Source organism: Oncorhynchus mykiss, chromosome 29, assembly GCF_057628025.1.
Source record: "Oncorhynchus mykiss isolate SJ-2025 chromosome 29, ASM5762802v1, whole genome shotgun sequence".
Classification (NCBI taxonomy): Eukaryota; Metazoa; Chordata; class Actinopteri; order Salmoniformes; family Salmonidae; genus Oncorhynchus; species Oncorhynchus mykiss.
Genome location: NC_143050.1, coordinates 8,281,702 through 8,295,000, shown reverse-complemented (window position 1 = coordinate 8,295,000; position 13,299 = coordinate 8,281,702). Strand labels below are relative to the sequence as shown.

Genomic DNA, 13,299 nt, shown 5'->3' with positions numbered 1-13,299 from the left:
ATGGGACTCCTCTCCCCGTCTTACAGAGATCGAGGCCAAGGAGGCTTGTGATTGGCTGAGGGCTGCAGGGTTCCCACAGTATGCCCAGCTCTACGAAGGTAAACACACACTGCATTTCCACACTGCATTTCCACACTGCATTTCACACTGCTTTACCACACTGCGTTATCACACTGCACTACCAAACTGCATTACCAAACTGCATTACCACACTGCATTTTCACACTGCATTTCCAACAGCTGTTGGGTCTCATATTGAGAGTTCGGTAAATTTCTCTCCTCTCTCCCATCCCCCTCTATGTCTCTTCTTCCTTCACCATCATCTCCTCTTTTCCCTAAATTCCTCTCCCTTCCTCTCTTAATCCCTCCTCTCCTCGTTTCTTCTCATCTCTCATCTCTTCTCCTCTCCTCCCTCCCTCCCAGGGTCTATTTCTATTCTGTAATTTAAAGGGAGGGGTCATGGGAATGGCCTCTGCTATCTCTGACTGCCTGGAACACCCTCCCTCCCTCCCACCCTCGCTCCCTCCCGACCTCCATCTCTTTGTCTCTCTCACTCCCTCTTTCATTCACACCCCCTCTGTTTCTCTCTCTCACCCTCCCCCTCTCCTCCTCTTCCTCCTCCTCCCCCCCTCTGTTTCTCTCTCTCACCCTCCCCCTCCCCCTCTCCTCCTCCTCCTCCTCCTCCTCCTCCTCCTCCCCCCTCTGTTTCTCTCTCTCACCCTCCCCCTCTCCTCCTCCTCCTCTTCTCCTCTGTTTCTCTTTCTCCCCGTCCCCCTCTCCTCCTCCTCCTCCTCCTCCCCCCCTCTGTTTCTCTCTCTCACCCTCCTCCTCCTCCTCCTCCTCCCCCTCCCCCTCCTCCTCCTCCCCGTCTCCTCCTCCCCCTCCCCCTCCTCCTCCTCCCGTCTCCTCCTCCCCCTCCCCCTCCCCCTTTCCTCCCTCTCCTCCTAATCCTCCTCCTCCTCCTCCCCGTCTCCTCCTCCTCCCCGTCTCCTTCCCCTCCCCGTCTCCTCCTCCGCCTCCCTGTCTCCTCCTCCTCCTCCCCTCCCACCCTCCTCCTCCCCCTCTCCTCGTCCTCCTCCTCCTCCTCCTCCCGTCCCCTCGTCCTCCTCCTCCCCTCCTCCTCCCCTCCTCCTCCTCCCCCCGTCTCCTCCTCCTCCTCCTCCTCCTCCTCCTCCCGTCTCCTCCTCCTTCTCCTCCCCTCCTCCTACTCCCCCCCGTCTCCTCCTCCTCCTCCCCGTCTCCTCCTCCTCCTCCTCCCCCCCTCCCCCTCCTCCTCCTCCTCCTCCCCGTCTCCTCCTCCCCCTCCCCCTTTCCTCCCTCTCCTCCTCCTCCACCTCTCCTCCTCCTCCCCGTCTTCTCCTCCTTCTCCTCCCCGTCTCCTCCTCCTCCTCCTCCTCCTCCCCCTCTCCTCCTCCTCCTCCTCCCCGTCTCCTCATCCCCCTCCAACTCCCTCTCCCCCCCTCTTCCTCCTCCCCCCCACCCCCTCTCCTCCTCCTCCCCCCCTCCCCGTCTTCTCCTCCTCCCCCCCTCCCACCCTCCTCCTCCCCCTCTCCTCCTCCTCCTCCTCCTCCTCCTCCTCCTCCTCCCCCCCTCCCACCCTCCTCCTCCCCCTGTCCTCCTCCTACTCCTCCTCCTCCTCCTCCTCCTCCCCATCTCACCCCTCCCACCCTCCTCCTCCACCTCGCCTCCTCCTCCTCCTCCTCCCCGTCTCCTCCACGTCTCCGCCTCCTCCTCCCCCCCTCCCACCCTCCTCCTCCTCCTCCTCCTCCCCGCCTCCTCCTCCTCCCCGTCTCCTCCTCCTCCTCCCCCCCTCTCCTCCTCTTCATCCTCCTCCTCCTCCTCCTCCCCGTCTCCTCCTCCTCCCCGTCTCCTCCTCCTCCTCCCCGTCTCCTCCTCCTCCTCCTCCGCCTCCTCACCGTCTCCTCCTCCCCCTCCCCCTCCCCCTTTCCTCCCTCTCCTCCTAATCCTCCTTCACCTCTCCTCCTCCTCCTCCTCCTCTCCTCTGTTTAGTTGTCCTGTACTATAGATAGTCTTTAATACTGGGTTAGGACTAGCACTGTGTTTCTGCCGACAGAACTGTGTGTTTCTGTGGCTTACTGTAGATTCACCCTCTCTCTCCACCACACACACAAACAGAAAAGCATGTGTGTGTGTGTGTATTTTTCCAAAGACACTCTGTCATTCCCCCCAGATTAAACTCTTTTCAGGGTGCTGGCCTGTAGCCTGTAGCTGTGTCCCAAATGAATGGGCCATAGTCTGTGACCACTAGCAGTCAGTGACTTCATTGATCTGTAACTATAGTACTGCTGCAGTCTGCTGGAATCCATCTCTCTCTCTTTCTCTCTCTCTCTCTCTCTCTCTCTCTCTCTCTCAGACTCCCAGTTTCCTATAGATATCTTGTCAGTGAAGAGGGACCATGACTTCTTGGACAGGGACCTGGTGGAACCTCTGTGTCGGTAAGAGAACACACAAACACAACATTCTGTAGAATACATTACTTAGAACTAACACCATTCTGTAGACTACATTACTTAGAACTAACACCATTCTGTAGACTACATTACTATGGCATATTGTGGAGTAGTCACATATCTCTGTGTGACATTATAACTGTATCTCTGTGTGACATTAGAACTGTATCTCTGTGTAACATTAGAACTGTATCTCTGTGTGACATTCTAACTGTATCTCTGTGACATTAGAACTGTATCTCTGTGTAACATTAGAACTGTATCTCTGTAACATTAGAACTGTATATCTGTGTGACATTAGAACTGTATCTCTGTGTGACATTAGAACTGTATCTCTGTGTGACATTAGAACTGTATCTCTGTGTGACATTAGAACTGTATCTCTGTGTAACATTAGAACTGTATCTCTGTGTAACATTAGAACTGTATCTCTGTGTGACATTATAACTGTATCTCTGTAACATTAGAACTGTATCTCTGTGTGATATTAGAACTGTATCTCTATGTGACATTAGAACTGTATCTCTGTGTGACATTAGAACTGTATCTCTGTGTGACATTAGAACTGTATCTCTGTGTGACATTAGAACTGTATCTCTATGTAACATTAGAACTGTATCTCTGTGTGACATTAGAACTGTATCTCTGTGTGACATTAGAACTGTATCTCTGTGTGACATTAGAACTGTATCTCTGTGTGACATTAGAACTGTATCTCTGTGTGACATCATAACTGTATCTCTATGTAACATTAGAACTGTATCTCTGTGTGACATCATAACTGTATCTCTGTGTAACATTAGAACTGTATTTCTGTGTGACATTATAACTGTATCTCTGTGTGACATTAGAACTGTATCTCTGTAACATTAGAACTGTATCTCTGTGTGACATTAGAACTGTATCTCTATGTGACATTAGAACTGTATATCTGTGTAACATTAGAACTGTATCTCTGTGTGACATTAGAACTGTATCTCTGTGTGACATTAGAACTGTATCTCTGTGTGACATTAGAACTGTATCTCTGTGTGACATTAGAACTGTATCTCTGTGTGACATTAGAACTGTATCTCTGTGTGACATCATAACTGTATCTCTGTGTAACATTAGAACTGTATCTCTGTGTGACATTAGAACTGTATCTCTGTGTGACATTAGAACTGTATCTCTGTGTGACATTAGAACTGTATCTCTGTGTAACATTAGAACTGTATTTCTGTGTAACATTAGAACTGTATCTCTGTGTGACATTAGAACTGTATCTCTGTAACATTATAACTGTATCTCTGTGTGACATTATAACTGTATCTCTGTAACATTAGAACTGTATCTCTGTGTGACATTAGAACTGTATCTCTGTAACATTAGAACTGTATATATGTGTAACATTAGAACTGTATCTCTGTGTAACATTAGAACTGTATCTCTGTGTAACATTAGAACTGTATCTCTGTGTAACATTAGAACTGTATCTCTGTGTAACATTAGAACTGTATCTCTGTGTGACATTAGAACTGTATCTCTGTGTGACATCATAACTGTATCTCTGTGTGACATTAGAACTGTATCTCTGTAACATTAGAACTGTATATCTGTGTGACATTAGAACTGTATCTCTGTGTGACATTAGAACTGTATCTCTGTGTGACATTAGAACTGTATCTCTGTGTGACATTAGAACTGTATCTCTGTGTAACATTAGAACTGTATCTCTGTGTAACATTAGAACTGTATCTCTGTGTGACATTATAACTGTATCTCTGTAACATTAGAACTGTATCTGTGTGACATTAGAACTGTATCTCTATGCTACATTAGAACTGTATCTCTGTGTGACATTAGAACTGTATATCTGTGTAACATTATAACTGTATCTCTGTGTGACATTAGAACTGTAGCTCTGTGTGACATTAGAACTGTATCTCTGTAACATTAGAACTGTATCTATGTGTGACATTAGAGCTGTATCTCTGTGTGACATTAGAACTGTATCTCTGTAACATTATAACTGTATCTCTGTGTGACATTAGAACTGTATCTCTATTAGAACTGTATCTCTGTGTGACATTAGAACTGTATCTCTGTGTGACATCATAACTGTATCTCTGTGTGACATTAGAACTGTATCTCTTTGTGACATTAGAACTGTATCTCTGTGTGACATTAGAACTGTATCTCTGTGTGACATTAGAACTGTATCTCTTTAACATTATAACTGTATCTCTGTGTGACATCATAACTGTATCTCTATGTAACATTAGAACTGTATCTCTGTGTGACATCATAACTGTATCTCTGTGTAACATTAGAACTGTATTTCTGTGTGACATTATAACTGTATCTCTGTGTGACATTAGAACTGTATCTCTGTAACATTAGAACTGTATCTCTGTGTGACATTAGAACTGTATCTCTATGTGACATTAGAACTGTATCTCTGTGTAACATTAGAACTGTATCTCTGTGTGACATTAGAACTGTATCTCTGTGTGACATTAGAACTGTATCTCTGTGTGACATTAGAACTGTATCTCTGTGTGACATTAGAACTGTATCTCTGTGTGACATTAGAACTGTATCTCTGTGTGACATCATAACTGTATCTCTGTGTAACATTAGAACTGTATCTCTGTGTGACATTAGAACTGTATCTCTGTGTGACATTAGAACTGTATCTCTGTGTGACATTAGAACTGTATCTCTGTGTAACATTAGAACTGTATTTCTGTGTAACATTAGAACTGTATCTCTGTGTGACATTAGAACTGTATCTCTGTAACATTATAACTGTATCTCTGTGTGACATTATAACTGTATCTCTGTAACATTAGAACTGTATCTCTGTGTGACATTAGAACTGTATCTCTGTAACATTAGAACTGTATATATGTGTAACATTAGAACTGTATCTCTGTGTAACATTAGAACTGTATCTCTGTGTAACATTAGAACTGTATCTCTGTGTAACATTAGAACTGTATCTCTGTGTAACATTAGAACTGTATCTCTGTGTGACATTAGAACTGTATCTCTGTGTGACATCATAACTGTATCTCTGTGTGACATTAGAACTGTATCTCTGTAACATTAGAACTGTATATCTGTGTGACATTAGAACTGTATCTCTGTGTGACATTAGAACTGTATCTCTGTGTGACATTAGAACTGTATCTCTGTGTGACATTAGAACTGTATCTCTGTGTAACATTAGAACTGTATCTCTGTGTAACATTAGAACTGTATCTCTGTGTGACATTATAACTGTATCTCTGTAACATTAGAACTGTATCTGTGTGACATTAGAACTGTATCTCTATGCTACATTAGAACTGTATCTCTGTGTGACATTAGAACTGTATATCTGTGTAACATTATAACTGTATCTCTGTGTGACATTAGAACTGTAGCTCTGTGTGACATTAGAACTGTATCTCTGTAACATTAGAACTGTATCTATGTGTGACATTAGAGCTGTATCTCTGTGTGACATTAGAACTGTATCTCTGTAACATTATAACTGTATCTCTGTGTGACATTAGAACTGTATCTCTATTAGAACTGTATCTCTGTGTGACATTAGAACTGTATCTCTGTGTGACATCATAACTGTATCTCTGTGTGACATTAGAACTGTATCTCTTTGTGACATTAGAACTGTATCTCTGTGTGACATTAGAACTGTATCTCTGTGTGACATTAGAACTGTATCTCTTTAACATTATAACTGTATCTCTGTGTGACATTATAACTGTATCTCTGTAACATTAGAACTGTATCTCTGTGTGACATTAGAACTGCATCTCTGTAACATTAGAACTGTATCTCTGTAACATGAGAACTGTATATCTGTGTAACATTAGAACTGTATCTCTGTGTGACATTAGAACTGTATCTCTGTAACATTAGAACTGTATCTCTGTAACATGAGAACTGTATATCTGTGTGACATTAGAACTGTATATCTGTGTGACATTAGAACTGTATCTCTGTGTGACATTAGAACTGTATCTCTGTGTGACATTATAACTGTATCTCTGTGTGACATTAGAACTGTATCTCTGTGTAACATTAGAACTGTATCTCTGTAACATTAGAACTGTATATCTGTGTGACATTAGAACTGTATCTCTGTGTGACATTAGAACTGTATCTCTGTGTGACATTAGAACTGTATCTCTATGTGACATTAGATCTGTATCTCTGTGTAACATTAGAACTGTATCTCTGTGTAACATTAGAACTGTATCTCTGTGTGACATTATAACTGTATCTCTGTAACATTAGAACTGTATCTCTATGTGACATTAGAACTGTATCTCTGTGTGACATTAGAACTGTATCTCTGTGTGACATTAGAACTGTATCTCTGTGTGACATTAGAACTGTATCTCTATGTAACATTAGAACTGTATCTCTGTGTGACATTAGAACTGTATCTCTGTGTGACATTAGAACTGTATCTCTGTGTGACATTAGAACTGTATCTCTGTGTGACATCATAACTGTATCTCTGTGTAACATTAGAACTGTATCTCTGTGTGACATTATAACTGTATCCCTGTGTGACATTAGAACTGTATCTCTGTAACATTAGAACTGTATCTCTGTGTGACATTAGAACTGTATCTCTATGTGACATTAGAACTGTATCTCTGTGTGACATTAGAACTGTATCTCTGTGTGACATTAGAACTGTATCTCTGTGTGACATTAGAACTGTATCTCTGTGTAACATTAGAACTGTATCTCTGTGTGACATTATAACTGTATCTCTGTAACATTAGAACTGTATCTCTGTGTGACATTAGAACTGTATCTCTATGTGACATTAGAACTGTATCTCTGTGTGACATTAGAACTGTATCTCTGTGTGACATTAGAACTGTATCTCTGTGTGACATTAGAACTGTATCTCTATGTAACATTAGAACTGTATCTCTGTGTGACATTAGAACTGTATCTCTGTGTGACATTAGAACTGTATCTCTGTGTGACATTAGAACTGTATATCTGTGTGACATCATAACTGTATCTCTGTGTAACATTAGAACTGTATCTCTGTGTGACATTATAACTGTATCTCTGTGTGACATTAGAACTGTATCTCTGTAACATTAGAACTGTATCTCTGTGTGACATTAGAACTGTATCTCTATGTGACATTAGAACTGTATCTCTGTGTGACATTAGAACTGTATCTCTGTGTGACATTAGAACTGTATCTCTGTGTGACATTAGAACTGTATCTCTGTGTGACATTAGAACTGTATCTCTGTGTGACATTAGAACTGTATCTCTGTGTGACATTAGAACTGTATCTCTGTGTGACATCATAACTGTATCTCTGTGTAACATTAGAACTGTATCTCTGTGTGACATTAGAACTGTATCTCTGTGTGACATTAGAACTGTATCTCTGTGTGACATTAGAACTGTATCTCTGTGTAACATTAGAACTGTATTTCTGTGTAACATTAGAACTGTATCTCTGTGTGACATTAGAACTGTATCTCTGTAACATTATAACTGTATCTCTGTGTGACATTATAACTGTATCTCTGTAACATTAGAACTGTATCTCTGTGTGACATTAGAACTGTATCTCTGTAACATTAGAACTGTATCTCTGTAACATTAGAACTGTATATCTGTGTAACATTAGAACTGTATCTCTGTGTAACATTAGAACTGTATCTCTGTGTAACATTAGAACTGTATCTCTGTGTAACATTAGAACTGTATCTCTGTGTAACATTAGAACTGTATCTCTGTGTAACATTAGAACTGTATCTCTGTGTGACATCATAACTGTATCTCTGTGTGACATTAGAACTGTATCTCTGTAACATTAGAACTGTATATTTGTGTGACATTAGAACTGTATCTATGTGTGACATTAGAACTGTATCTCTGTGTGACATTAGAACTGTATCTCTGTGTGACATTAGAACTGTATCTCTGTGTAACATTAGAACTGTATCTCTGTGTAACATTAGAACTGTATCTCTGTGTGACATTATAACTGTATCTCTGTAACATTAGAACTGTATCTGTGTGACATTAGAACTGTATCTCTATGCTACATTAGAACTGTGTCTCTGTGTGACATTAGAACTGTATATCTGTGTAACATTATAACTGTATCTCTGTGTGACATTAGAACTGTATCTCTGTAACATTAGAACTGTATCTATGTGTGACATTAGAACTGTATCTCTGTGTGACATTAGAACTGTATCTCTGTAACATTAGAACTGTATCTCTGTGTGACATTAGAACTGTATCTCTATTAGAACTGTATCTCTGTGTGACATTAGAACTGTATCTCTGTGTGACATCATAACTGTATCTCTGTGTGACATTAGAACTGTATCTCTGTGTGACATTAGAACTGTATCTCTGTGTGACATTAGAACTGTATCTCTGTGTGACATTAGAACTGTATCTCTTTAACATTATAACTGTATCTCTGTGTGACATTATAACTGTATCTCTGTAACATTAGAACTGTATCTCTGTGTGACATTAGAACTGTATCTCTGTAACATTAGAACTGTATCTCTGTAACATGAGAACTGTATATCTGTGTAACATTAGAACTGTATCTCTGTGTGACATTAGAACTGTATCTCTGTAACATTAGAACTGTATCTCTGTAACATGAGAACTGTATATCTTTGTGACATTAGAACTGTATCTCTGTGTGACATTAGAACTGTATCTCTTTGTAACATTAGAACTGTATCTCTGTGTAACATTAGAACTGTATCTCTGTAACATTAGAACTGTATATCTCTGTGACATTAGAACTGTATCTCTGTGTGACATTAGAACTGTATCTCTGTGTGACATTAGAACTGTATCTCTGTGTGACATTAGAACTGTATCTCTGTAACATTCGAACTGTATCTCTGTGTAACATTAGAACTGTATCTCTTTGTAACATTAGAACTGTATCTCTGTGTGACATCATAACTGTATCTCTGTGTAACATTAGAACTGTATCTCTGTAACATTCGAACTGTATCTCTGTGTAACATTAGAACTGTATCTCTTTGTAACATTAGAACTGTATCTCTGTGTAACATTAGAACTGTATCTCTGTAACATTCGAACTGTATCTCTGTGTAACATTAGAACTGTATCTCTTTGTAACATTAGAACTGTATCTCTGTGTGACATTAGAACTGTATCTCTGTGTGACATTAGAACTGTATCTCTGTGTGACATTAGAACTGTATCTCTGTGTGACATTAGAACTGTATCTCTGTGTAACATTAGAACTGTATCTCTGTGTAACATTAGAACTGTATCTCTGTGTGACATTATAACTGTATCTCTGTAACATTAGAACTGTATCTCTGTGTGACATTAGAACTGTATCTCTATGTTACATTAGAACTGTATCTCTGTGTGACATTAGAACTGTATCTCTGTGTGACATTAGAACTGTATCTCTGTGTGACATTAGAACTGTATCTCTGTGTGACATTAGAACTGTATCTCTGTAACATTAGAACTGTATCTCTGTGTGACATTAGAACTGTATCTCTATGTGACATTAGAACTGTATCTCTGTGTGACATTAGAACTGTATCTCTGTAACATTAGAACTGTATCTCTGTGTGACATTAGAACTGTATCTCTGTAACATTAGAACTGTATCTCTGTGTAACATTAGAACTGTATCTCTGTGTGACATTAGAACTGTATCTCTGTGTGACATCATAACTGTATCTCTGTGTGACATTAGAACTGTATCTCTGTGTGACATTAGAACTGTATCTCTGTGTGACATTAGAACTGTATCTCTGTGTGACATTAGAACTGTATCTATGTGTAACATTAGAACTGTATCTCTGTGACATTAGAACTGTATCTCTGTGTGAAGTAAAACGGTATCTCTCTGTGATGTAAAACGGTATCTCTCTGTGATGTAAAACGGTATCTCTCTGTGATGTAAAACGATGTCTCTCTGTGATGTAAAACAGTATCTCTCTATTGTTTCAGACGTCTTAACACTCTGAACAAGTGTTGCTCCATGAAACTAGACGTCAGCCACCCCAGGAAGAAAGTAAGTCATCTCTCCATCTTTCCTGTCTTTTATTATCTCCAAAACGACATGAATGTCTGCTGTTAAAGAGGTGATCTGAATGATCTGAATGAATGTCTACTGTTAAAGAGGTGATCTGAATGATCTGAATGAATGTCTGCTGGTAAAGAGATGATCTGAATGAATGTCAGTTTTGTCTGTTTTTTTTTGTGACTGATCCATTGATACGTATGAATCAGAGAAAAATGCTAAATGCTGGAGACTCACATTCAGAGGATACGGGCCTGTACTTTGCAGGGTCAGAAAAAATGAAATATATTCTGCCACCTTGTGGTAAGTTATGGATATAGCACCATTCAACGAGTAAAACATTGGTTAGAGGAGGCAGGTAGTCTAGTGGTTAGAGGAGGCAGGTAGTCTAGTGGTTAGAGGAGGTAGGTAGTCTAGTGGTTAGAGGAGGCAGGTAACCTAGTGGTTAGAGGAGACAGGTAACCTAGTGGTTAGAGGAGGCAGGTAACCTAGTGGTTAGAGGAGGCAGGTAACCTAGTGGTTAGAGGAGGCAGGTAGTCTAGTGGTTAGAGGAGGCAGGTAACCTAGTGGTTAGAGGAGGCAGGTAGTCTAGTGGTTAGAGGAGGCAGGTAACCTAGTGGTTAGAGGAGGCAGGTAGTCTAGTGGTTAGAGGAGGCAGGTAACCTAGTGGTTAGAGGAGGCAGGTAACCTAGTGGTTAGAGGAGGCAGGTAGTCTAGTGGTTAGAGGAGGCAGGTAACCTAGTGGTTAGAGGAGGCAGGTAACCTAGTGGTTAGAGGAGGCAGGTAGTCTAGTGGTTAGAGGAGGCAGGTAGTCTAGTGGTTAGAGGAGGCAGGTAACCTAGTGGTTAGAGGAGGCAGGTAGTCTAGTGGTTAGAGGAGGCAGGTAACCTAGTGGTTAGAGCATAGGGCCAGTAACCGAAAGGCTGCTAGATCGTATCCCTGAGCTGACAAGGTAAAAATCTGTCGTTCTGCCCCTGAACAAGGACGTTAACCCACTGTTTCTAGGCCGTCATTGTAAATAAGAATTTGTTCTTAACTGACTTGCCTAGTTAAACTAAAAATAATGTGTTTTGCAGTAGTACAGACCAATATACCATATTCCCTCTCTCTCTATACTGCCTCCCCCTCTCTCTATACTCCCTCTCTCTCTATACTCCCTCTCTCTCTATACTCCCTCTCTCTCTATACTCCCTCTCTCTCTATACTTCCTCCGTCTCTATACTCCCTCTCTCTCTATACTCCCTCTCTCTCTATACTCCCTCTCTCTCTATACTCCCTCTCTCTCTATACTCCCTCTCTCTCTATACTCCCTCTCTCTCTATACTCCCTCTCTCTCTATACTCCCTCTCTCTCTATACTCCCTCCCTCTCTATACTCCCTCCCTCTCTATACTCCCTCCCTCTCTATACTCCCTCCCTCTCTATACTCCCTCCCTCTCTATACTCCCTCTCTCTCTATACTCCCTCTCTCTCTATACTTCCTCCGTCTCTATACTCCCTCCCTCTCTATACTCCCTCCCTCTCTATACTCCCTCCCTCTCTATACTCCCTCCCTCTCTATACTCCCTCCCTCTCTATACTCCCTCTCTCTCTATACTGCCTCCCTCTCTCTCTATACTCCCTCTCTCTCTATACTCCCTCCCTCTCTATACTCCCTCCCTCTCTATACTCCCTCTCTCTCTATACTCCCTCTCTCTCTATACTTCCTCCGTCTCTATACTCCCTCCCTCTCTATACTCCCTCCCTCTCTATACTCCCTCCCTCTCTATACTCCCTCCCTCTCTATACTCCCTCCCTCTCTATACTCCCTCTCTCTCTATACTGCCTCCCTCTCTCTCTATACTCCCTCTCTCTCTATACTCCCTCTCTCTCTATACTCCCTCTCTCTCTATACTTCCTCCGTCTCTATACTCCCTCTCTCTCTATACTCCCTCTCTCTCTATACTTCCTCCGTCTCTATACTCCCTCTCTCTCTATACTCCCTCCCTCTCTATACTCCCTCTCTCTCTATACTTCCTCTCTCTCTATACTCCCTCCCTCTCTATACTCCCTCTCTCTCTATATTTCCTCTCTCTCTATACTCCCTCCCTCTCTATACTCCCTCCCTCTCTATACTCCCTCTCTCTCTATACTCCCTCTCTCTCTATACTCCCTCTCTCTCTATACTCCCTCTCTCTCTATACTCCCTCTCTCTCTATACTTCCTCCGTCTCTATACTCCCCCTCTCTCTATACTCCCTCTCTCTCTATACTCCCTCTCTCTCTATACTCCCTCTCTCTCTATACTCCCTCCCTCTCTATACTCCCTCCCTCTCTATACTCCCTCTCTCTCTATACTCCCTCCCTCTCTATACTCCCTCTCTCTCTATACTTCCTCTCTCTCTATACTCCCTCCCTCTCTATACTCCCTCCCTCTCTATACTCCCTCCCTCTCTATACTCCCTCCCTCTCTATACTCCCTCTCTCTCTATACTCCCTCCCTCTCTATACTCCCTCCCTCTCTATACTCCCTCCCTCTCTATACTCCCTCTCTCTCTATACTCCCTCCCTCTCTATACTCCCTCCCTCTCTATACTCCCTCCCTCTCTATACTCCCTCCCTCTCTATACTCCCTCCCTCTCTATACTCCCTCCCTCTCTATACTCCCTCTCTCTCTATACTCCCTCCCTCTCTATACTCCCTCCCTCTCTATACTCCCTCCCTCTCTATACTCCCTCTCTCTCTATACTCCCTCCCTCTCTATA

At 42.2% G+C, this 13,299-nt stretch overlaps 1 protein-coding gene across 4 annotated transcripts in view; it reads left to right on the top strand.

Moving 5' to 3' along the window:
- Positions 1–13,299, top strand: part of stard13a (StAR-related lipid transfer (START) domain containing 13a) — a 175,218-nt gene that overhangs the window by 137,141 nt on the left and 24,778 nt on the right. For all 4 annotated transcript variants that reach the window (XM_090226453.1, XM_090226454.1, XM_090226455.1 and 1 more), the window contains 3 exons: positions 27–98; positions 2,375–2,456; positions 10,485–10,548. In XM_090226453.1, coding sequence (XP_090082579.1) covers positions 27–98; positions 2,375–2,456; positions 10,485–10,548 — 218 coding nt within the window. The remainder of the gene's footprint in view (positions 1–26; positions 99–2,374; positions 2,457–10,484; positions 10,549–13,299) is intronic.